Here is a 24,230-nt window from a genome sequence, read left to right as displayed (position 1 = left end):
TGCAACACTTTACAGCGATTTGTTTGTCATTACCCATATAAAAATATATATATCCTTGGTTCTTCTAAAGCACTCAGGGATATTCTTACTGTTGTCCAATGATCATTACATGAATCATTCTGGTATATGCTCGTAACACTTTAGAGCACAGGACATCTGACTTTGTACATATTATTCGTGATCTAAAATCACTCATGTGTTTTTACTCATCGAGTGTCAAATACACTCAAGTCTTGTTAAACCTTCATATGGAAAAGAACACCTTCTTAATATTTTTATATTGAACTACTTCAATATTCATTCTATGTACTTCGACTTAAACTTATTATGTGTTTCAATCTATCTTCATAGATCTAGACACTAAATATGTATTTCAGTCCATAACCTTTCATTGAAATTAATTCTCAATGAAACCTTTTAATCAAGTATATAATTACATCATTTATAACCAACTATGTCATCTACATAAAGTATTATAAATATGTCTCAGCGCTCCCACTTAATTTCTTGCAAATGCAAGCATCTTCATCGTTTCTGATGAAATCAAAAACTCTTTGACTATTTCATCCGGTGAAGATTCCAACTCCGTGATACTTACTTCATCCATTTGAAGTTCGTATACCTATCTAGTATTCCACGGACTAGCAAAACTCTTGGTTGTATCTTGTATACACCTTTAATACACACTTCTGTTAAGTAATGTATTTTGCCATCCTACTAGCATATCTCATAAAGAAATATGTAGCGATTACTAGAATAATCCACATAGACTATAAGCATTGCTACGGAAGATCTAATCTTATTGTAGTCAACTCTTTGAACTTTGTCGTAAACAACTTTTCAACAAGTCAAGCTTCTTCAATGATATTTCATCCAAGTCCATCAATTTTATAGATCCATTTACTTTCAAAAAGTATTCATCTATCTTGGATTTCATGGCGTATAGCCATTTTAACTTTAGGTCGTGGCCCATCATAACTTCTTTGTTTGCAGTTGGTTTATCATTGTTCAAAATCAATCCTTTGTCCACAAATCATTTATTTGATCACAAAGTAAACCATACCTACAAGGTTCAATAGGTACTTCGATCTCCATGGCTAAAACACTTTGTAGTCATGTGAACCATGATCGTCGTGGCCGCTTCCGGAACCATTTCTGATGTTGCGCTACTCTGATCATTACGCTCAGGTTCATAAACCTTATCAAGTTCTATTGTCCTCCCACTTAAATACTTTGCTAGAAAACAATTTCTTGGAAATAAGCAAGTAACAAACACTTTTGTCTTTTACTTCATAGTGGAAAGAATTCCCAATTCTGGGATAACAACAAAGACATTCATCCGAATTTTGGTTGTAAACTTATTTACTTATACCAAATTTTTAAGAAAGGACTATTATGGTTTATACCCATGCCACAACTCGTATGGTGTCATTTCAATGGATCATGATGATGCTCTATTCAGTGTAAAAGCGGTAGTCTCTAAAGCATAATCCACAAAAATATAATGGCTTCATATTATTTTATCTCATCATTAATCCAACAAGGTTTGGATACGTCTCTTAGATACTCCATCATCACTATGATACTCCATGACACGTGAGTTGTAGAACAATTTCATAACTCTCTTAGATGTTCGTTAAAACTCGTAATTCAAATATTTCCACCATGATCCAATCATAGATATTTGATTTTTTTCTATTACGATGATTTCCACTTCATGCTGAAATATCTTTGAATCCATTCAAATGTTTCAAACTTCTTCCTTATCGAATATATCCACATATATATACTCAATTCATTGTTGGAAGTTTTCATGAAGTAAAAGAATCTCCCGCACACAACTATGCCCAGTGAACCACATACACCATCATGTATTTTCCACTAAGTTAGTTGCCCGTTCAACTCTTGGCCTATGAACGGTATTTCAGTCATTCTCTTTAGAAAAGATTTGCAAGCGCCAAACGATTCAAAAATCGAATGACTCCAAAAATCCATTTGCATGGAGTTCCTTCATGCGTTCCTTTCTAACATGACCTAAATGGCGGTTCCACAAATAAGTGGAATTCAAATCATTTGCCTTATGGCATTTTAGCGTCAGTGTTATGTATGTGTGTTTCACCATTAAGATTTATAATAACTTATCCATCGTACATGGAGTAATGTCATAATTTGAACAACTCATTGTTTTCATTTGACCAGAGCAAAATAACAATTATTAAGTTCTTTATTATAAATTCTAAGGGCTAGATAGAATGCCAACGACGAATATAATAACACTTTATTTTTGTTCCAGACGTGCATTCCTATCATATTCCTTGTCAGTCACTTATGCCATTGTGTTCTTGTATTGCGTTGTTTTGTATGACACTTCATACCAACCAATATGGTACAGATACCCAAGAATTTCATTGTGTGACCAAACTAGGAATACATTCATAACATGTATATCATTTATATACACCTGAGCTAGACTTTCTAGTCTTTTCTTTCTTTCTGCCAAAATCTTTTGTAGTTTCTCTTTTAGCTTTCCTCATTCTCAGAAAACACTTCACCTTCAATAACTTCTAGGTCCATTGGTCAAATACCAATAACCTTGAGGTTCTTACTTTGAAGTTGATCATCACATGACAAGTGTTCTGGATTTCACTATTAGTAACTTTTTAATATGATGAACAATTTCACTCATAATCATATTATGATGACTTTCTGAGACCATGTCTGTACATGCTAGGCTCGTAAAGTTTAACCTTAGTATTCGCATATGCAAATCTGGCTTGCACCCGTTGTATGCACACGTAGAATCTATAACACCCGATCATCACGAGATGCTTCGAAACGACGAGTCTTAGCAACGATGCATACTAAGGACGATCACTTCATGGATATGCGAATATCGTTAGTGCCCCAATAATTGGAGGATTGGGACGCCTGGCGTCTTCAACCTTCATACATTCCCATAAAACTTATGAGTTTATGTAGTCTCACCAAATTATATTTTATCATCTTGCAACAAGGTCTTAGATATCACATATATCTCATACCTCGCTTATTTTTGAAAACAAAATTTCCAGCTCCTTACTTTTCAAATAGATTTGAACTTCAAGTTTAACGGAGACAAGATGATTCTAGGTACTAATTGAAACCATTGTTCTTTGAATCAACGATGTGAGGTTTACTAAAAGTTTGCAATAGGACTTAATCATTTCTTGATTCTTTGACAATACGGTACCAATCCGTAAAGTTTCTTGTCAGACTTAACAATATTTCTATCTCAATTACAAGACTAGCGCATGGTAGAAAAACGGATGCCAATTCTACAAACTTAATCCAAAATACTATTCAGACTATGTTCATGATAATAAGTTCATGATTTTAATCTAATTACTAATGAACTCCCACTTAATACAACATCCCTCATAGTTGTTAAGTGGTACATGATCCACATCCACAACACCAAAACCGATCATCACGTGAGATGATGTAGCTTCAATGGTGAACATCAACATGTTGATCATATCATCCATATGACTCGTGTTCAACCTTTCGGTTTCCGTTGTTCCGAGGCCATGTCTGTACATGCTAGGCTCTTCAAGCAAACCCAAGTATTTCCGCGTGTGCAACATGGCTTACACCCGTTGTATGTGAACATAGAGTCTATCACATCCAATCATCACGAGATGCTTCGAGACGACGAACTGTAGCAACAATGCATACGAGGGGAGAACACTTTATTATCTTGATATTAATGTGAGGGATCATCTTATAATGCTACCGTCGCAATCTAAGCAAGATAAGATGCATAAAGGATTAACATCACATGCAATTCATAATATGTGATATGATATGGCCTTTCTTCTTGTGCTTTTGATCTCCATCTCCAAAGCACATGATCATGATCTCCATCATCACTAGCATTGCACCAAGGTCCATGGCGCCGCTTCATGGTTGTCCATCACTAATAGCTACTATAACAACTACTTGAAATAAAGCTATTACATGATGAATAGACACGGGCAAGTCTTAACAAATTTAAAGACAACCATTAGGCTCCTGCCGGTTGCCATAATACAATAATGAACATCTCATACATCAAATATAATCATCATCACATCATGGCCATATCACATCACCAAACCCTGCAAAAACAAGATAGACGCCTCTAATTTGGTTTGCATATTTTACGTGGTTTAGGGTTTTCGAGTAAGATCCAATCTACCTACGAACATGAACCACAACGGTGATACTAGTGTTGACAATAGAAAGTGCAAATTGGAATCTTCACTATGGTGGGAGAGACAGACACCAGCAAAGCCACTTATGCAATACAAGTTGCATGTCAAGCGTGGAGCAAGTCTCATGAGACGCGGTCATGTAAAGTTAGCCCAGGCCGCTTCATCCCACCATCCCGCAAGATGCAAAGTACACAAACTAAAGCAACAAAAGCATCAATGCCCACAAAACCATTGTGTTCTACTCGTGCAACAGATCTATGCATAGACATGGCTCTGATACCACAGATGGGTTCGTTGCATAGAAAACAAAAAAATTCTACCGTGAACAAGAACAAAACCAAGATCCAATCTAGGAAAAGCCAAGATCTAATCTATGAAGATCGAAGCAACGAGATGCAAGTGAGACTAACCCTCGAAGATTTCCAAAGCCTACGAGATTAGATCTCGTTGTTGATGTAGTCGATCATCCTGTGCTGCAATCCGGTAGCACTTCCATACTCGGTCGTGCGTACGGTGTCGATGAAGCCCATCCTCTCCCCGTTCCAGCGGGGAGTGGAGGTGTGGTAGATCCCCTCGGAATCCCAGCAGCACGACGGCGTGGTGGTGGAGGTGGAGGAGAAATTCCTGCAGGGCTTCGCCAAGCCTGCGCAGGAAGAAGGAGGAGGGAGAGAGGGGCGGCTAGGGCTTGGGGGGATGATGTGCTGCGCCCCAGCCCTCCCCTCCCTCTTATATAGGCGTGGGGGGGCTGCCTTGGCCCCTCCTCCAAGCCTTTGGGTCAAAACAAGGGGGGACAACTTCCCCCCAGTGTTAAGTCTCTATTTTCAAGGGATTTGATCTTATCCACTTGATCCAGCCACATGGGCCTTGGGGGGCTGGTGTGACTGGCCCATGTGGGCCTATGTGACCCCCTCCGGTCCATGTTGGTCGTCCGGGATAGGTGGGCCCCACTATGGTACCCTCCGGAACCTTCTAGAACCTCCGGTACAATACCGAAAAATCCTGAACTTTTCCTGTAACCCTGAAAATGACTTCCCATATATGAGTCTTATTCTCCGGACCATTCCGGACCTCCTCGTGATGTCTTAGATCCCATCCCAGACTCCGAACAAACTTCGGTATCCATCTCATATTCCGAATCTACTTATGCGACATCGAACCTTAAGCGCGTCACCCTACGGTTCATGAACTATGCAGACATGGTCGAGACTCCTCTCCGACCAATAACCAATAGCGGGATCTGGAGATCCATAATGTCTCCCACATATTCAACAATGACTTAGTGATCGATTGAACCATTTACATACGATGCCGATTCCCTTTGTCACGCGATATTTTACTTGTCCGAGGTTCGATCATCGGTATCTCCATACCTTGTTCAACCTCATTACCGACAAGTACTCTTTACTCGTACCGTGGTATGTCATCTCTTATGATACAATCATATGCTTGCAAGCTAATCAGACGACATTCCACCGAGAGGGCCCAGAGTATATCTATCCATCATCAGGATGGACAAATCCCACTATTGATCCATATGCCTCAACTCACACTTTTCGAATACTTAATCCCATCTTTATAACCACCCATTTACGCAATGGCGTTTGACGTAATCAAAGTACCCTTCCGGTGTAAGTGATTTACATGATCTCATGGTCGAAGGACTTAGGCAACTATGTATCGAAAGCTTATAGCAAATTGAACTTAATGACTTGATCTTATGCTACGCTCATTTGGGTGTATGTCCATTATATCATTCACCTAATGACATAACCTTGTTATTAATAACATCCAATGTTCATGATCACGAAACCATGATCATCCATTAATCAACAAGCTAGTTATACAAGAGGCTTACTAGGGACTCCTTGTTGTTTACATAACACACATGTATCAATGTTTCGGTTAATACAATTATAGCATGGGATGTAAACATTTATCATGAACACTAAAATATAACAATAACTAATTTATTATTGCCTCTTGGGCATATCTCCAACATAAAGCTCTCCCTAGGGCAAAGCATGACCAACACTAGAATGCCATGGGTGTTAGGTACCTTACAATGTAATCTAGATTATTGACTCTAGTGCAAGTGGGAGACTGTTGGAGATATGCCCAAGAGGCAATAATAAAGTGGTTATTATAATATCTTTGTGTTTATGATAAATGTTTGCATACCATGCTATAATTGTATTAACCGAAACATTGATAAATAGGGGAGAGGGCAGGGGGCCGACCCCAACCATTGCCACCTCTTCTGGCCGCCCCTCTCCTCTTCCATACGCTGCTCCTGCTTAGGCGAAGCCCTGCAGTTCTTCCTCCACCACCACCACCACCACCACCACGTCGTCGTGCTGCTGAGTTTTGGAGGAGATCTACCACACCTCCGCTGCCCGATGGAACGGGGAGAGGACGGGCTTCATCGACACCGTACGCGCGACCGAGTACGGAAGTGCTGCCGGATTGCAGCACCGGAACGATCGTCTACACCAACAACGAGATTAATCTCGTAGGCTTTGGAATCTTCGAGGGTTAGTCTCATATCCATCTCGTTGCTCCGATCTCATAGATTAGATCTTGGCTTTTCCATAGATTAGATCTTTGATTTATTCGTCTCTGCGGTAGGAATTTTTTTGTTTTCTATGCAATGAACCCATCACCTTCCCCAAGGTCGGCACGACGGTGAACCCCCACTCCTTCCGCGCCAAGCACAAGGCGCTCGGCATGCACCTCCGCAGCTTCCAGCGGGTGGAGATCTCCGCCGGGCGCATGCCTCTGCTCAAGCCCAAGGCTCCCAAGGGGAGCAACAAGTGGAGGCAGAGGCAGATGGGGTAGGCGGAGTCCTAGACGTGTGCTGCTGCTGCCTCCTATTTTGTTGTTATCTAGGGATCCCTTGTTGTTATGTTGTTATTATGATGGTGCTGTGAAGAACCTCGAACCTGTTACTATGTTTGGCTGCTGTATGCAGCTTATTATCTAGGGAGGGATTCCTATTATCTATCCCTATTCTACTATATGATTGTGTGAATTTATCGTACATTCCCTGTAGATTTGCTTCTAGATTTAACTACATACATATGGACCAGATGGAGTACTAGATTTGCTGCCATATTGGGCAAACAACGAGGGCCAAAAGGCACAAATAATTGAAGAAAGACATAAATGCAAGCTTCTTTAGATTTGATACTAATTAGGTGAAAAAAGACGGAGAGAAGGAGGCGGAAAAGGTATTCTTAAAAGGGAAAATGCCAATTTGGACCGAGAGAGACAAAACCCACCTCCTGCTCATGTGCAACCAAACGCTATCTCGTCCTGTCCCACACGGTCCCTTTCTACCAGCTCCACGCGACGCGGCCCCACACGACGCGGGCCCACACGTCAGCACGGAACGGTCAACTAAACGGGAATCCTGCCGTCTGAGCTCCTTCTGCGGGTTTCAAACAAGGACTTGGGGAAAACTGTGGAAAAACTAAGGAGCTAGGGAAAACTGAGTACAACTAAGGACCCGAGGGCACGGAAATTGAAATCCCTTTATTAAACTGACGTACAATGGAGATTTTAATTGACTCTACGATTTAAGCAAAATCTTGGGGGCTACTGACATAGGCATGCCTAACAGGAATGTCGAATAATTACCCTGGGTGTATAAGAAAGTATGAAGCCCATGGATTCGAATCTTTGGAGGCCCAGAAGGTTGAAGACTTTCGGGTTAGGAAAGTAGAGTTGTAATAGGAAACTTTTATCAATATAGGAAAAAGCCTAATGTGGCTCGACAGTTTGTACTTGTACGGCACGGAAAAGCCTTGGCTAAGCCGAGGGACGAAGAAAGGATCAAAGCATTGTAACCCCAGCCACCGTAATTTCGAGTTGAGCACCTTTGTTCAGTTGAACTTTCGAGATCTACTTGCCCTCTACTTCTTACGAAACCCTAAGTCTACAACTCGTAGGCATTAACAAGTTGATCCCTTGTCAATGACTAACAGGTTTGATAAGCCTAGCTATGATGGGAGAGATAGCTAGAGTTATTTCTTAGTTTTAAGATCAAGCAAGAGAGAAGGAACTTTAATCTAGCCAAATATATCAAAGACATGTGCAACATGTTCAAGATGAAGGATATCAATGGTGCTAAGACCCCAATTCCAACCAAATGTCATCTTACACTTGATCGCAATGGAAAGTGCGGCACCCTGATGGCGTGTATTTCACACGTTCGTTGGGCAACCCCAAGAGGAAGGTATGATGCGCACAGCAGCAAGTTTTCCCTCAGAAAGAAACCAAGGTTTATCGAACCAGGAGGAGCCAAGAAGCACGTTGAAGGTTGATGGCGGCGGGATGTAGTGCGGCGCAACACCAGAGATTCCGGCGCCAACGTGGAACCTGCACAACACAACCAAAGTACTTTGCCCCAACGAAACAGTGAGGTTGTCAATCTCACCGGCTTGCTGTAACAAAGGATTAACCGTATTGTGTGGAAGATGATTGTTTGCGTAAAACAGGTAGAACAGTATTGCAAGAGATTGTATTTCAAGAAAGAGAATTGGACCGGGGTCCACAGTTCACTAGAGGTGTCTCTCCCATAAGACGAACAGCATGTTGGGTGAACAAATTACAGTTGGGCAATTGACAAATAAAGAGAGCATGACCATGCACATACATATCATGATGAGTATAGTGAGATTTAATTGGGCATTACGACAAAGTACATAGACCGTCATCCAACTGCATCTATGCCTAAAAAGTCCACCTTCAGGTTATCATCCGAACCTCCGTATTAAGTTGCTAACAACAGACAATTGCATTAAGTATTGCGCGTAATGTAACTAGTGACTACATCCTTGAACATAGCACTAATGTTTTATCCCTAGTGGCAACAGCACATCCATAACCTTAGTGGTTCTTGTCACTCCTCCAGATTCACAGAGGCATGAACCCACTATCGAGCATAAATACTCCCTCTTGGAGTTACTAGCATCAACTTGGCCAGAGCATCTACTAATAACGGAGAGCATGCAAGATCATAAACAACACATAAGCATAGCTTTGATAATCAACATAACAAGTATTCTCTATTCATCGGATCCCAACAAACGCAACATATAGAATTACGTATAGATGATCTTGATCATGTTAGGCAGCTCACAAGATCCGACAATGATAGCACAATGGGGAGAAGACAACCATCTAGCTACTGCTATGGACCCATAGTCCAGGGGTAGACTACTCACACATCACACCGGAGGCGACCATGGCGGCGTAGAGTCCTCCGGGGAGATGATTCCCCTCTCCGGCAGGGTGCCGGAGGCGATCTCCTGGATCCCCCGAGATGGGATCGGCGGCGGCGTCTCCGGAAGGTTTTCCGTATCGTGGTTCTCGGTGACCGGGGGTTTCGTCACGGAGCCTTTTTCTAGGCGAAAGGGCAGGTCAAGAGGCGGCACGGGGGCCCCACACCACACGGCCGCGCGGCCAAGGGGGGGGCCGCGCCGCCCTAGGGTGTGGCCCCTCCGTGGCCCCTCTTCGTCTCTCCTTCGGACTTCTGGAAGCTTCGAGAGAAAATAGGCCCCGGGCTTTGATTTCGTCCAATTCCGAGAATATTTCCTTACTAGGATTTCTGAAACCAAAAACAGCGTAAAACAAAGAATCGGCACTTCGGCATCTTGTTAATAGGTTAGTTCCGTAAAATGCACGAATATGACATAAAGTGTGCATAAAACATGTAGATAACATCAATAATGTGGCATGGAACATAAGAAATTATCGATACGTCGGAGACGTATCAGCATCCCCAAGCTTAGTTCTGCTCGTCCCGAGCAGGTAAAACGATAACACGGATAATTTCGAGTGACATGCCATCATAATCTTGATCATACTATTTGTAAAGCATATGTAGTGAATGCAGCGATCAAAACAATGTATATGACATGAGTAAACAAGTGAATCATAAAGCAAAGACTTTTCATGAATAGCACTTCAAGACAAGCATCAATAAGTCTTGCATAAGAGTTAACTCATAAAGCAATAATTCAAAGTAAAGGTATTGAAGCAACACAAAAGAAGATTAAGTTTCAGCGGTTGCTTTCAACTTGTAACATGTATATCTCATGGATATTGTCAACATAGAGTAATATAATAAGTGCAATAAGCAAGTATGTAGGAATCAATGCATAGTTCACACAAGTGTTTGCTTCTTGAGGTGGAGAGAAATAGGTGAACCGACTCAACATTGAAAGTAAAAGAATGGTCCTCCATAGAGGAAAAGCATCGATTGCTATATTTGTGCTAGAGCTTTGATTTTGAAAACATGAAACAATTTTGTCAACGGTAGTAATAAAGCATATGTATCATGTAAATTATATCTTACAAGTTGCAAGCCTCATGCATAGTATACTAATAGTGCCCGCACCTTGTCCTAATTAGCTTGGACTACCGGATCATCACAATGCATTGTTTTTACCAAGTGTCACAAAGGGGTACCTCTATGCCGCCTGTACAAAGGTCTAAGGAGAAAGCTCGCATTGGATTTCTCGCTATTGATTATTCTTCAACTTAGACATCCATACCGGGACAACATAGACAACAGATAATGGACTCCTCTTTTATGCATAAGCATATAACAACAATTAATAATTTTCTCATTTGAGATTTGAGGATTGTTGTCCAAAACTGAAACTTCCACCATGGAACATGGCTTTAGTTAGCGGCCCAATGTTCTTCTCTAACATATGCATGCTTAACCCTATGGTGGTAGATCTCTCTTACTTCAGACAAGACGAACATGCATAGCAACTCACATGAAATTCAACAAAGAGTAGTTGATGGCGTCCCCAGTAAACATGGTTATCGCACAACAAGCAACTTAATAAGAGATAAAGTGCATAATTACATATTCAATACCACAATAGTTTAAAGCTATCTGTCCCATGAGCTATATATTGCAAAGGTGAATGATGGAATTTTAAAGGTAGCACTCAAGCAATTTACTTTGGAATGGCGGAAAATACCATGTAGTAGGTAGGTATGGTGGACACAAATGGCATAGTGGTTGGCTCAAGTATTTTGGATGCATGAGAAGTATTCCTTCTCGATACAAGGTTTAGGCTAGCAAGGCTTATTTGAAACAAACACAAGGATGAACCGGTGCAGCAAAACTCACATAAAAGATATATTGAAAACATTATAAGACTCTACACCGTCTTCCTTGTTGTTCAAACTCAATACTAGAAATTATCTAGACTTTAGAGAAACCAAATATGCAAACCAAATTTTAGCATGCTCTATGTATTTCTTCATTAATGGGTGCAAAGCATATGATGCAAGAGCTTAATCATGAGCACAACAATTGCCAAGTATCACATTACCCAAGACATTTATAGCAATTACTACATGTATCATTTTCCAATTCCAACCATATAACAATTTAACGAAGGAGAAACTTCGCCATGAATACTATGAGTAGAAACCAAGGACATACTTGTCCATATGCTACAGCGGAGCGTGTCTCTCTCCCATAAAGTGAATGCTAGGATCCATTTTATTCAAACAAAACAAAACAAAAAAAAACAAACCGACGCTCCAAGAAAAAGCACATAAGATGTGATGGAATAAAAATATAGTTTCAGGGGAGGAACCTGATAATGTTGTCGATGAAGAAGGGGATGCCTTGGGCATCCCCAAGCTTAGACGCTTGAGTCTTCTTGATATATGCAGGGGTGAACCACCGGGTGCATCCCCAAGCTTAGAGCTTTCACTCTCCTTGATCATGTTGCATCATACTCCTCTCTTGATCCTTGAAAACTTCCTCCACACCAAACTCGAAACAACTCATTAGAGGGTTAGTGCACATTATAAATTGACATATTCAGAGGTGACACAATCATTCTTAACACTTCTGGACATTGCATAATGCTACTGGACATTAGTGGATCAAAGAAATTCATCCAACATAGCGAAAGAGGCAATGCGAAATAAAAGGCAGAATCTGTCAAAACAGAACAGTTCGTATTGACGAATTTTAAAATGGCACCAGACTTGCTCAAATGAAAATGCTCAAATTGAATGAAAGTTGCGTACATATCTGAGGATCATGCACGTAAATTGGCTTAATTTTCTGAGTTACCTACAGGGAGGTGGACCCAGATTCGTGACAGCAAAGAAATCTGGAACTGTGCAGTAATCCAAATCTAGTACTTACTTTTCTATCAACGGCTTAACTTGGCACAACAAAACACAAAACTAAGATAAGGAAAGGTTGCTACAGTAGTAAACAACTTCCAAGACACAAAATAAAAACAAAGTACTGTAGGTAAAAACATGGGTTGTCTCCCATAAGCGCTTTTCTTTAACGCCTTTCAGCTAGGCGCAGAAAGTGTGTATCAAGTATTATCAAGAGATGAAGTGTCAACATCATAATTTGTTCTCATGATAGAATCAAAAGGTACCTTCATTCTCTTTCTAGGGAAGTGTTCCATACCTTTCTTGAGAGGAAATTGATATTTTATATTACCTTCCTTCATATCAATGATAGCACCAACAGTTCAAGAAAAGGTCTTCCCAATATAATGGGGCAAGATGCATTGTATTCAATATCCAAGACAACAAAATCAACGGGAACCAGGTTATTGTTAATGGTAATGCGAACATTATCAACTTTACCCAAAGGTTTCTTTGTAGAATGATCAGCAAGATTAACATCCAAATAACAATTTTTCAGCGGTGGCAAGTCAAGCATATTATAAATTTTCTTAGGCATAACAGAGATACTTGCACCAAGATCACATAAAGCATTACAATCAAAATCTTTAATCTTCATCTTAATGATGGGCTCCCAACCATCCTCTAACTTTTTAGGAATAGAGGCTTCACGCTCTAGTTTCTCTTCTCTAGCTTTTATGAGAGCATTTGTAATATGATGCGTGAAAGCCAAATTTATAGCACTAGCATTAGGACTTTTAGCAAGTTTTTGCAAGAACTTTATAACTTCAGAGATGTGGCAATCATCAAAATTCAAACCATTATAATCTAAAGCAATGGGATCATCATCCCCAATGTTGGAAAAAATTTCAAAGCTTTATCACGAGCGATTTAGCTTTAGCTTTGCAGCTTTTCGCGCTTTGCATTCGAAGTGGAAACATTGCTAACACCAATTCTTTTATTAGTATGAGTAGGAGGTGCAGCAACATGTGTAGCATTAGCATTACTAGTGGTGGTAATAGTCCAAACTTTAGCTATATTCTTCTTTTTAGCTAGTTTTTCATTTTCTTCTCTATCCCACCTAGCGCGCAGTTCAGCCATTAATCTTATATTCTCATTAATTCTAACTTGAATGGCATTTGCTGTAATAGTAATTTTATTATGATGATTCTCATTAGTCATAACTTTCGATTTCAAAAGATCAACATCAGCAGCAAGACTATCAACTTTAGAAGCAAGTATATCAATTTTCCCAAGCTTTTCTTCAACAGATTTGTTAAAAGCAGTTTGTGTACTAATAAATTCCTTAAGCATGGCTTCAAGTCCAGGGGTGAACTCCTATTATTGTTGTAAGAATTCCCATAAGAATTACCATAGCCGTTGCCATTATTATAAGGATATGGCCTATAGTTGTTACTAGAATTGTTCCGGTAAGCATTGTTGTTGAAATTATTATTTTTAATGAAGTTTACATCAACATGTTCTTCTTGTGCAACCAATGAAGCTAATGGAACATTATTAGGATCAATATTAGTCCTATCATTCACAAGCATAGACATAATAGCATCGATCTTATCACTCAAGGAAGAGGTTTCTTCGACAGAATTTACCTTCTTACCTTGTGGAGCTCTTTCCGTGTGCCATTCAGAGTAGTTGATCATCATATTATCAAGAAGCTTTGTTGCTTCACCAAGAGTGATGGACATAAAGGCACCTCCAGCAGCTGAATCCAATAAATTCCGTGAAGAAAAATTTAGTCCTGCATAGAAGGTTTGGATGATCATCCAAGTAGTCAGTCCATGGGTTGGGCAATTTTTAACCAGAGATTTCATTCTCTCCCAAGCTTGAGCAACATGTTCAGTATCTAATTGTTTAAAATTCATTATGCTACTCCTCAAAGATATAATTTTAGCAGGGGGATAATATCTACCAATAAAAGCATCCTTGCATTTAGTCCATGAATCGATACTATTCTTAGGCAGAGATAGCAACCAATCTTTAGCTCTTCCTCTTAATGAGAAAGGGAACAATTTTAGTTTAATAATATCACCATCTACATCTTTATATTTTTGCATTTCACATAGTTCAACAAAATTATTAAGATGGGCAGCAAGATCATCGTAACTAACACTTAAAATTGCTCTCGCATAACAAGATTCAAGAAAGCAGGTTTAATTTCAAAGAATTCTGCTGTAGTAGCAGGTGGAGCAATAGGTGTGCATAAGAAATCATTATTATTTGTGGTTGTGAAGTCACACAACTTAGTGTTTTCAGCGTTGGCCATTTTAGCAATAGTAAATAAAGCAAACTAGATAAAGTAAATGCAAGTAAACTAATTTTTTTTCGTGTTTTTGATATAGCAAACAAGATAACAAATAAAGTAAAACTAGCAACTAATTTTTTTGTATTTTGATTTAGTGCAGCAAACAAAGTAGTAAATAAAACTAAGCAAGACAAAAACAAAGTAAAGAGATTGAGAAGTGGAGACTCCCTTGCAAATGTGTCTTGATCTCCCGACAACGGCGCCGAAAATATGCTTGATGGCGTGTATTTCACACGTTCGTTGGGCAACCCAAGAGGAAGGTATGATGCGCACAGCAGCAAGTTTTCCCTCGTAAAGAAACCAAGGTTTATCGAACCAGGAGGAGCCAAGAAGCACGTTGAAGGTTGATGGCGGCGGGATGTAGTGCGGCGCAACACCGTAGATTCCGCGCCAACGTGGAACCCTGCACAACACAACCAAAGTACTTTGCCCCAACGAAAGCAGTGAGGTTGTCAATCTCACCGGCTTGTCGTAACAAAGGATTAACCGTATTGTGTGGAAGATGATTGTTTGCGTAAAACAGAGAACAAGATTACGATGGGATTGTATTTCAAGAAAGAGAATTGGACCGGGGTCCACAGTTCACTAGAGGTGTCTCTCCCATAAGACGAACAGCATGTTGGGTGAACAAATTACAGTTGGGCAATTGACAAATAAAGAGAGCATGACCATGCACATACATATCATGATGAGTATAGTGAGATTTAATTGGGCATTACGACAAAGTACATAGACCGTCATCCAACTGCATCTATGCCTAAAAAGTCCACCTTCAAAGTTATCATCCGAACCCCCTCCGTATTAAGTTGCTAACAACAGACAATTGCATTAAGTATTGCGCGTAATGTAACTAGTGACTACATCCTTGAACATAGCACTAATGTTTTATCCCTAGTGGCAACAAAGACATCCATAACCTTAGTGGTTCTTGTCACTCCTCCGCATTCACAGTAGGCATGAACCCACTATCGAGCATAAATACTCCCTCTTGGAGTTACTAGCATCAACTTGGCCAGAGCATCTACTAATAACGGAGAGCATGCAAGATCATAAACAACACATAAGCATAGCTTTGATAATCAACATAACAAGTATTCTCTATTCATCGGATCCCAACAAACGCAACATATAGAATTACAGATAGATGATCTTGATCATGTTAGGCAGCTCACAAGATCCGACAATGATAGCACAATGGGGAGAAGACAACCATCTAGCTACTGCTATGGACCCATAGTCCAGGGGTAGACTACTCACACATCACACCGGAGGCGACCATGGCGGCGTAGAGTCCTCCGGGAGATGATTCCCCTCTCCGGCAGGGTGCCGGAGGCGATCTCCTGGATCCCCCGAGATGGGATCGGCGGCGGCGCGTCTCCGGGAAGGTTTTCCGTATCGTGGTTCTCGATGCGGGGGTTTCGTCACGGAGACTTTTTATAGGCGAAAGGGCAGGTCAAGAGGCGGCACGGGGCCCCACACCACAGGCCGCGCGGCCAAGGGGGCCGCGTCGCCCTCGGGTGTGGCCCCTCCGTGGCCCCTCTTCGTCTCTCCTTCGGACTTCGGGAAGCTTCGTGAGACAATAGGCCCCTGGGCTTTGCTTTCGTCCAATTCCGAGAATATTTCCGTACTAGGATTGCTGAAACCAAAAAAGCAATGAAACAAAGAATCGGCACTTCAAAGATCTTGTTAATAGGTTAGTTCCAGAAAATGCACGAATATGACATAAAGTGTGCATAAAACATGTAGATAACATCAATAATGTGGCATGGAACATAAGAAATTATCGATACGTCGGAGAACACTATTTAGTGCATAGATACATCTAAATTTTGACAAATCAAAGACATCTATTTTATTTTAAATAGAGGAAGTGAGTAGTTTCATCAACATTTTGACATGGACTAGGTATAGGGGGGTTCACTGAATTTTTCACACTTGATCAGGAGTGGAGTAGACAGCAAGCTAGACTCGTCGGAGTGACCCGAGGCCTTTTTGTTTGTTTGTCACGGGCGAAAATGAAATCATTGTGACACCTGACCTGACCTCAGGAGCCCAGCCCCCGTCGAGTCAAGCCAAAAACCCAAAGCCTTGCTCCCACTCCCACTCCCACTCCCCAAAGCAAAATGCTCCGCCGCCTCGCCGCCGCCGGCCCCTTGGCTCTACCGATACTCCTACTGCTTCTGCTCTCCTCCCCGTACTGGTTCTCCCCGAGCCCCGCCGCGACCGCCGTCGGAGGTCAGTTCATCCGCTTATTACTTTCTCTGCCCCCCCCGTCCCGTTCCTACCTAGAAATGGGCTATCGCCGCCGCTGCTGCTGCTCATGATCCCGCCACGCTAGTGCCGGTTCCCTGTTGTTCGACTGTTCAGAACACGATGGTTAGTGGACAGAGGTTGATCCGCCCCGTCCGTGATTTGACCAGCGCCGCCGCCCGATTCGATTTCGATCCCCCCCCCAAATCAATGCTTCAAAGCATCAAGTACGTTGAGCGTGATAATTACTACTTGTGACTTGCGAACGTGGGGTAATAAAAAGCGCATCTTATGTCATGTTAAGATCTTGAACGGAGTCCAGCTGATCAATATTTATTTAGCTAATACATTCTTTGATGGTACCGGTGCTGTCAGTGTCCATCAATAATCTTCAATGCATCTTGCACTAGAAAGCCAAACATTTTAGCCTGTCAGTGTCAAGGGGAGCTGCTGATTGATTCAGGATATGCGGCCCTGGATGGAGCTATTTGGGGGCATATATATACACCAGTTCTCTAGTACTACTACATTTTTCCGTAGCTTTACATTCATTACGATCTTTATTTACTAAATGCAGCAATGTTCCCGTGTCTTCCAGGTTGCCCCTTAGATTTCAGTTGGGCAAACTTCACCCCGGCAGCAGCTGCCTGCTCTGACCCGTCCCAGCGGGCCTCCTGCTGCCGATACATCAACGCGTACGTGGCCATCTCTGTCGCGCGCTACGCCAACGCGACGGGCAGGCTGGGCGTCCCTCCCGCATTCGCCGAGATCTGCCTCAGCGCCGTCTCCGACACGTTTCGGCTGCGTGGCATCGCCACCGCCGCCGCCGTCTTCTGCGGGCTGGGGCCCAAGATCAGGGTCTCGTACCAGTGTGCAGGGCGGGACACCGTGCTGGAGATGATGCAGTCGCCCAGCTTCAGCGACGTGCTGGGCAGCTGCAGGGGCCCCCTGTCGCTGGACATCGCCTGCAAGACGTGCCTGAACTATGGGATAGTGTACCTGCGGAGACTTATTGGGTCGGATGATAATGTCGCGCTCAGCGTGTGCCGCAGCGCGGTTTTTGTGGCGCTTGCGACGCAGCAGGGCGTGCTCTCGTACGATGATATACTCACCTGCTTCTTTGGTGTTCAGGGGATCACCACATTTCCAGGTATTTCTGTATTGGCTCCACTACAGTTACTATGTTACAATGGTGTCCAACTAGTTGATGATTTTGTATCTAATGCTCGGGTGTATGTATACCAGGACCAGTTTCTGTCACGTCGACTCCAGCTTCTTTGCCAAATGCCACTGTCGATGATTCTCAAGCTCCAAAGAATAAAAGTGTTCCGCTACCGCAGGGACATCAGCAGCAGCAGCAGCAGCCTTACCGGATTTCAGTGCTTCCAGGGATAGGGATAGGGGTCATATTGATTGCTATTCTTCTTCAGATCGTCTTAGTGGTGCTGATTCGTAGAAAGAACAGGGAACTGAAGAATGCTGACTTACCCCCTCAGAGTCCCGAAAATGCGTTTCATCAGGGTCAATCCTGGAGATGTCCAGAAGGTCAGTGAATATGCTTTGATTGTTGTAAAACACCTGTATTTGTTTGTTTCAAGAGATAGGGATTGGCGCCATATTGATTGACATTCTTGCTGCAAGTTTGCCTTGAGAAAATGGCGAATGCTACAATGAGAAATCTCTATTTTTTTTTTACTTCAATGCATTTTCATTAGTGGCTTTGCATGGGCATTAGTATGACAAGAAAAATGTTCAGATCATCCCGCCGTTCTTCTAAGTTTGATCGAAAGCACTCTATTTACCCTGTTCTTCAGGTCAATCGCCAATGTTTCAAAGGTATAGCTACAAAGAGACAACGCGAGCAACAAACAATTTCAGCACAGTTATTGGAAAAGGAGGCTTTGGGACGGTCTATAAGGCTCAATTTAGCGATGGCTCTATAGCTGCGGTCAAAAGGATGGACAAGGTTTCGAGACAAGCCGAAGAAGAATTCTGTCGCGAAATGGAGCTCCTGGCTAGGTTGCATCATCGCCATCTTGTAAACCTAAAGGGCTTCTGTATCGAAAGAAAGGAAAGGTAATGGTGTTTTATTTTGCGACCTAATTTACCGTACATAGTGGTCAACATGTAATCTTGTATTTCTATCTTTCAGGTTTCTTGTCTACGAGTACATGGAAAATGGAAGCCTAAAGGATCACCTGCACTGTAAGATTTTTGCATATTTCATTCTTCTCTAAGTATATTGAAATAATCTTTCCTTAAAAATATATATCTTGATTCGCTGTTATGTTTTCTCATTGGAATTCCTTTAGCATCTGGAATAAAGGCTTTAAGCTGGCAGACAAGGCTACAGATCGCAATGGATGTGGCCAATGCTTTGGTAGGTTCCCTGTAGTAAATAAATCTGGTTCTTTTCTCTTATGGAAGTTTTTGTTCTGTTCCAGAGTTGAGCCAAAATATGCGAAAATCATCACCAACATGTATGCATCAAGTTGTGTTACCAATTACCAATACTGATTTAGCAGCTGTAATATTTGATCTTTTAAGCTCAAAACCCATTCTTTGGTTTTTTTCAACATAGCTTCATGGCATTTTTTAATTGCTGAAAATGTACCTAATAGAGTACTACAGTATATGGAGGACAAGTAGCGAGCAGGAATATTAGGTACCTATGGTACAAATAACAGCAGAGTACCTCATTATGACAAGACAATCTATTATGTCAACCCATCCAATTTCTGCCACTGTCTCTGGCCCTCCCTCTTCAACCTTGTTTCCCTCAGAGCAGGAACTCTCAAATCTACATTAATGCCTTTATGGTACTTAGACGATGCGCCTATCAATTTGCAAGTAGAGTTCTCTGAGTTTTGTTTTTTCCTTACAGAGATGGCCCCTGTTTGAATGTTGATAGAAACAATACTAATAGCAGAAATGCATTTTGACTCATAGGTGTAGATGCACCCATTGCCCAAAAAACATATTTCAAATGTCTAAAAATTTTGAAAAAAATATCCGGGTGTAAATCTAGACATTCTATGTTTGCACACGAAGTTTCATGAATAGAAGACATCTTTTGGTGCTCCAAAATAGGTATCCACGGAACAACTTTTTTTTTTTTTTGTCTTTTTTTACACACGCCACGCAAAATGTCTTTTTTCCATATAACTTTGTGTGCAAACATAGAATGTCTGGATGTACACACGGGAGAAAAAATCGGATTTTTTTTGACATTTTGAAATGCATTTAAAATTTATTTTTCATAATAGGTGCATCTAGACCTATGAGCCAAAACACCATGCCAAATAGCGGAAATGCATTTTGACTCATAGATATGCCCATTGCCACTTAGTTTATTTTCAAGGTGTGCCATTGAACAGTAGCATTCAGGAATCATGATCAACCATGGTTGTTGGCATGAGAAAATTGCCGGTACATATTGATAGGGATAGGCACTTGTCTAGGCCTGTGGTCCTGCTCATAATTTGGCACTGTTGACCTTTTTTTGGCCCATGTGGCCTCACATTCCCATAAATAAGCTTTTGCACTTTCTGCCCTGAGGTTCTGATTAATAGTGCGGGCGGTATTTACTGTTGAGATGACTAGTTGAGTAATGATTTTGGCCTAATCTATTTAGCTAAAGAAAATGAAAAATCCGGGGTTTTGGCACTACTGGGTCCCACCATGTTAGCATGGGGCTTGCACACTGCTTTGCTAGTGTTCTCTGCATTGGGTTGACAAACACCCCTGATAAGCTTGTTTGCTTGACCAGTATTGTGTGCTGTTTGACTCGAATCAATGTTGGAAATCCTGGATTTGAATTCTAGATTGAACTTTACGAGCTACCCTTAGTCAGTTCAGTTGACATTCAACTAATTATGTAAACAATTTCCTATTATATACACTTACTCCACGAAATAGCCAATGTTGATGTGTTATTGTTGTTGCAGGAGTACCTCCATTTCTTTTGTAACCCTCCACTCTGCCACCGAGACATCAAGTCAAGCAACATTCTGTTAGATGAGAATTTTGTTGCCAAGGTTGGATCTCGTGATACATTTGATAACTTGTATCCACTATGGTATTTAGGCCGTGATGCATGCTGACAAACGGTGCTTGGCCGTGTATATAGGTTGCTGATTTCGGGCTTGCACATGCATCAAGAACCGGTGCTATCAAGTTTGAAGCCGTGAACACAGACATACGAGGAACTCCAGGTGAGTTTCACGATAGGAATCAACTAATGAAAGTATGTAGCAGGCTACTTGAATATTTAGTAAACCATAGGCCATTGTTGTTCATCTTTCTCATACTGGATTTAACCGCAGGGTACATGGATCCTGAATACGTGGTAACCCAGGAGCTGACGGAGAAGAGCGATATCTACAGCTACGGCGTGCTGCTGCTGGAGCTGGTGACCGGGCGGAGAGCGATCCAGGATAAGAGGAACCTGGTGGAGTGGGCGCAGGAGTACCTGTCATCGTCCGGGGCGATCCCGCCAGAGCTGGTCGACCCGGCGATCCGGGGCTCGGTCGACGCGGACCAGCTGCACCTGGCGGTCGGGGTGGTCCGGTGGTGCACCCAGCGGGAAGGGCGGCAGAGGCCATCCATCAGGCAAGTGCTCCGGATGTTCTCGGAGCGGCTGGACCCAGGGAATGGAAGCTTTGGTGAGGGCATGGACGACGACACGGAAGGCGGCTTCTACCCGAGCCGGAACAGCAAGTGCGGCGGCCACCGGAACGAGCTGGTCCCCTGTGGTGGGGACTTGCGGTCCTTGCATTCGTCGAGCAGCACGACGAGGTCCTACTGCAGCCGCAGCATGCTGCTTGAAAGCGGCCATGCCAACTCCCCACCTGAAACCCTCTGATCAAGCTTTGTTTCACAAGAGCAGATTTTGCTCCGATATGCGTGGTTGGCGAGGTGAGGTCGGCACTCGGAATACTGTGCCACTGTACGTAGATATTACATTCTTCATGGAAATGTGATGGATGATGCAGTTTTGTTTTGCTGACACTCTCGGCATGAGAGTCAGGTGCAGTTTGAGTTTATAACTGTATTGGCTTGGTCAGAAAGCTTCACAGCTCCAATCTTACAGGTTATGGTAATACTAAAACAGAGATACTTCACACAACAGCTGGTAGACCGCAGCCAATACAGTTATAGAGCCATCGCTAAATCTACCTTTTCCTTTGTATGTATGCTTGCTGAGTATGTCTCATACTCACCTTTCTACTTCCATTCTCTTGGCAGAAATGGGTTTTGTTGAGTTTGATGGAGAAACGTAGGAGTAGTACACGGGATGGGAAAATAAATAAAGAAGCCTGCTTGTAAAATTAGTTGTGCACTAGAGAAATGAATAAAGTGTTGTTTTAGCTTTATAAATATGTTACCTTTTGAGCCTTACATGTTTATAACCGCGAGATTATAAATATGTGGTGTTGTCACGACTAGGCCCGGTTTCAGGACGTGACTCTTGTCTTATGGTTCTCGTCAAACATGGCGAAGATATATCTGAAACATGGCGAAGATACGTTCGTGCTATTTCATTTTAGATAAAGCACTCCGATCATACCAGACGCAACCTGTTTTCAGTTTTCGTGAATCAATTGTTTCAGAGTAGGAATTTTTCGGGTAATACGGGTAGATAATTTTCAATTTGCTTCAATTGTAGCACTTTTTTCTATTCTAATCCTATAATGCATGGTTCAGATATATATACTCCAACAGTACAGACAATTACACATTGCTTTTTAATAATTTTTCTAATACATGTAGAATCTTATGCTATTACATTTTGGTAATTCCAGGACAGTTTTTCTGGTTGTTCATGCATGTTTGTTCAAGATAGGAAATCGTTCATGACAAGAATTCGTTCATTCTTTAATTTCACGTTCAACGAACAAAAAGGTTAATGAATTTTTTTTCATGTTTTTCTTTTTCGGTAACAGTTCATGCCGTTTTAAGGTTCAAGTTAGGAAACGGTTTCATGCAAGAAACCGTTCATGTTTTTTGAAACCGTTCATGCAAACAACCCGTTCATCACAAGAATTCGTTCATGTTTCTATTTTTCTTTCAAGGTAGGGAATATTTTATGTTGAAGGTACGAAAACAATTCATGCAAAATAATCCGTTTGTGCTCGAATTTTATGTCAAAGTTAGGAAACTGTTCATGCCAAGAAACATGTCATGGTTTTTTTAATGTTCAAGGTAGTAAACCGTTTATGCAAAGAAACCGCTCATGGTTTTTTTATGTTCAAGGTAAGAAACCGTTGATGCAAAGAAACCATTCATGGTTTTTTATGTTCAAGGTAGGAAATTGTTCATGCAAAGAATCCGTTAATGCTCGAATTTTATGTTCAAGTTAGGAAACCGTTCATGCTAAGAAACCGTTCATGGGTTTTTATGTTAAAGTTAAGAAATATTTCATTTTTTTGTATGTTCAAGATAGGAAATTGTTCATGACAAGAATCCGTTCATGCTTCAATTTTACGTTCAAGTCACAGCAGTTTCATGCTAAGATTTCTTTTCATGTTCGAATTTTATGTTCAAGGTAGGAAACCGTTCATGCAAAAAAACCGTTCATGTTTTTTAAGGTTCAAGTTAGGAAACTGTTTCAAGACAAGAAATTGTTCATGTTTTTTGAAACCGTTCATGCAAAGAATTCGGTCATCACAAGAATTCGTTCATGTTTCTATTTTTTTCTTTCAATGTAGGGGAATCTTTTTTGTTGAAGGTACGAAAACTGTTCATGCAAAATAATCCGTTCGCGCTTGAATTTTATGTTAAAATTACGAAACCGTTCATGCCAAGAAACCGTTCATGGTTTTTTATGTTCAACGTAGGAAACCGACCATTCATGGTTTTTTATTCAAAATTAGGAAATTGTTCATGGTTTTTTTATATTCAAGGTATGAAACCGTTCATGACAAGAATCCGTTTTCATATATTTTTATGTTCAAGATAGGAAATCGTTCATGACAAGAATCCGTTCATTCTTTAATTTTACGTTCAACGAAAAAAAGGTTAATGACAAGATTTTTTCATGTATTTCTTTTTCGGTAATAGTTCATGCCGTTTTTAATCCTTTGTCATGCTTGAATTTTATGTTCAAGTTAAGAAACCGTTCATGCCAAGAAACCGTTCATGGTTTTTTTATGTTCGAGGTAGGAAACCGTTCATGACAATAATCCATTTCATATTTTTCTTATGTTCAAGATAGGAAATCATTCATGACAAGAATC

At 41.3% G+C, this 24,230-nt stretch overlaps 1 protein-coding gene across 1 annotated transcript; it reads left to right on the top strand.

Moving 5' to 3' along the window:
* The first annotated feature begins 16,802 nt into the window (after positions 1 to 16,802).
* On the top strand, positions 16,803 to 21,995 carry LOC127323359 (probable receptor-like protein kinase At1g49730). Its single transcript, XM_051351513.1, has 9 exons — positions 16,803 to 16,977; positions 17,591 to 18,142; positions 18,238 to 18,537; positions 18,807 to 19,068; positions 19,145 to 19,197; positions 19,305 to 19,372; positions 20,940 to 21,029; positions 21,122 to 21,206; positions 21,318 to 21,995. The coding sequence occupies exons 1-9, from the start codon at positions 16,866 to 16,868 to the stop codon at positions 21,854 to 21,856; spliced, it is 2,061 nt and encodes a 686-aa protein (XP_051207473.1). The 5' UTR covers positions 16,803 to 16,865; the 3' UTR covers positions 21,857 to 21,995.
* Positions 21,996 to 24,230: the final 2,235 nt, after the last annotated feature.

The sequence above is a fragment of the Lolium perenne genome, chromosome 2 (assembly GCF_019359855.2).
Source record: "Lolium perenne isolate Kyuss_39 chromosome 2, Kyuss_2.0, whole genome shotgun sequence".
In the NCBI taxonomy this organism is placed as follows: Eukaryota; Viridiplantae; Streptophyta; class Magnoliopsida; order Poales; family Poaceae; genus Lolium; species Lolium perenne.
The sequence above is the reverse complement of the archived record's forward strand: the minus strand, read 5'-3'. Positions and strand labels throughout refer to the sequence as shown.

What these genes read in the sequence shown, in the direction of transcription:
- LOC127323359 (XM_051351513.1), top strand. Translation starts at nt 16,866, where the DNA reads ATGCTCCGCCGCCTCGCCGCCGCCGGCCCCTTGGCTCTACCGATACTC. An exon ending in CGCCGCGACCGCCGTCGGAG is followed by an intron (nt 16,978 to 17,590) that starts GTCAGTTCATCC and finishes CGTGTCTTCCAG; the next exon opens with GTTGCCCCTTAGATTTCAGT. An exon ending in CCTAAAGGATCACCTGCACT is followed by an intron (nt 19,198 to 19,304) that starts GTAAGATTTTTG and finishes GAATTCCTTTAG; the next exon opens with CATCTGGAATAAAGGCTTTA.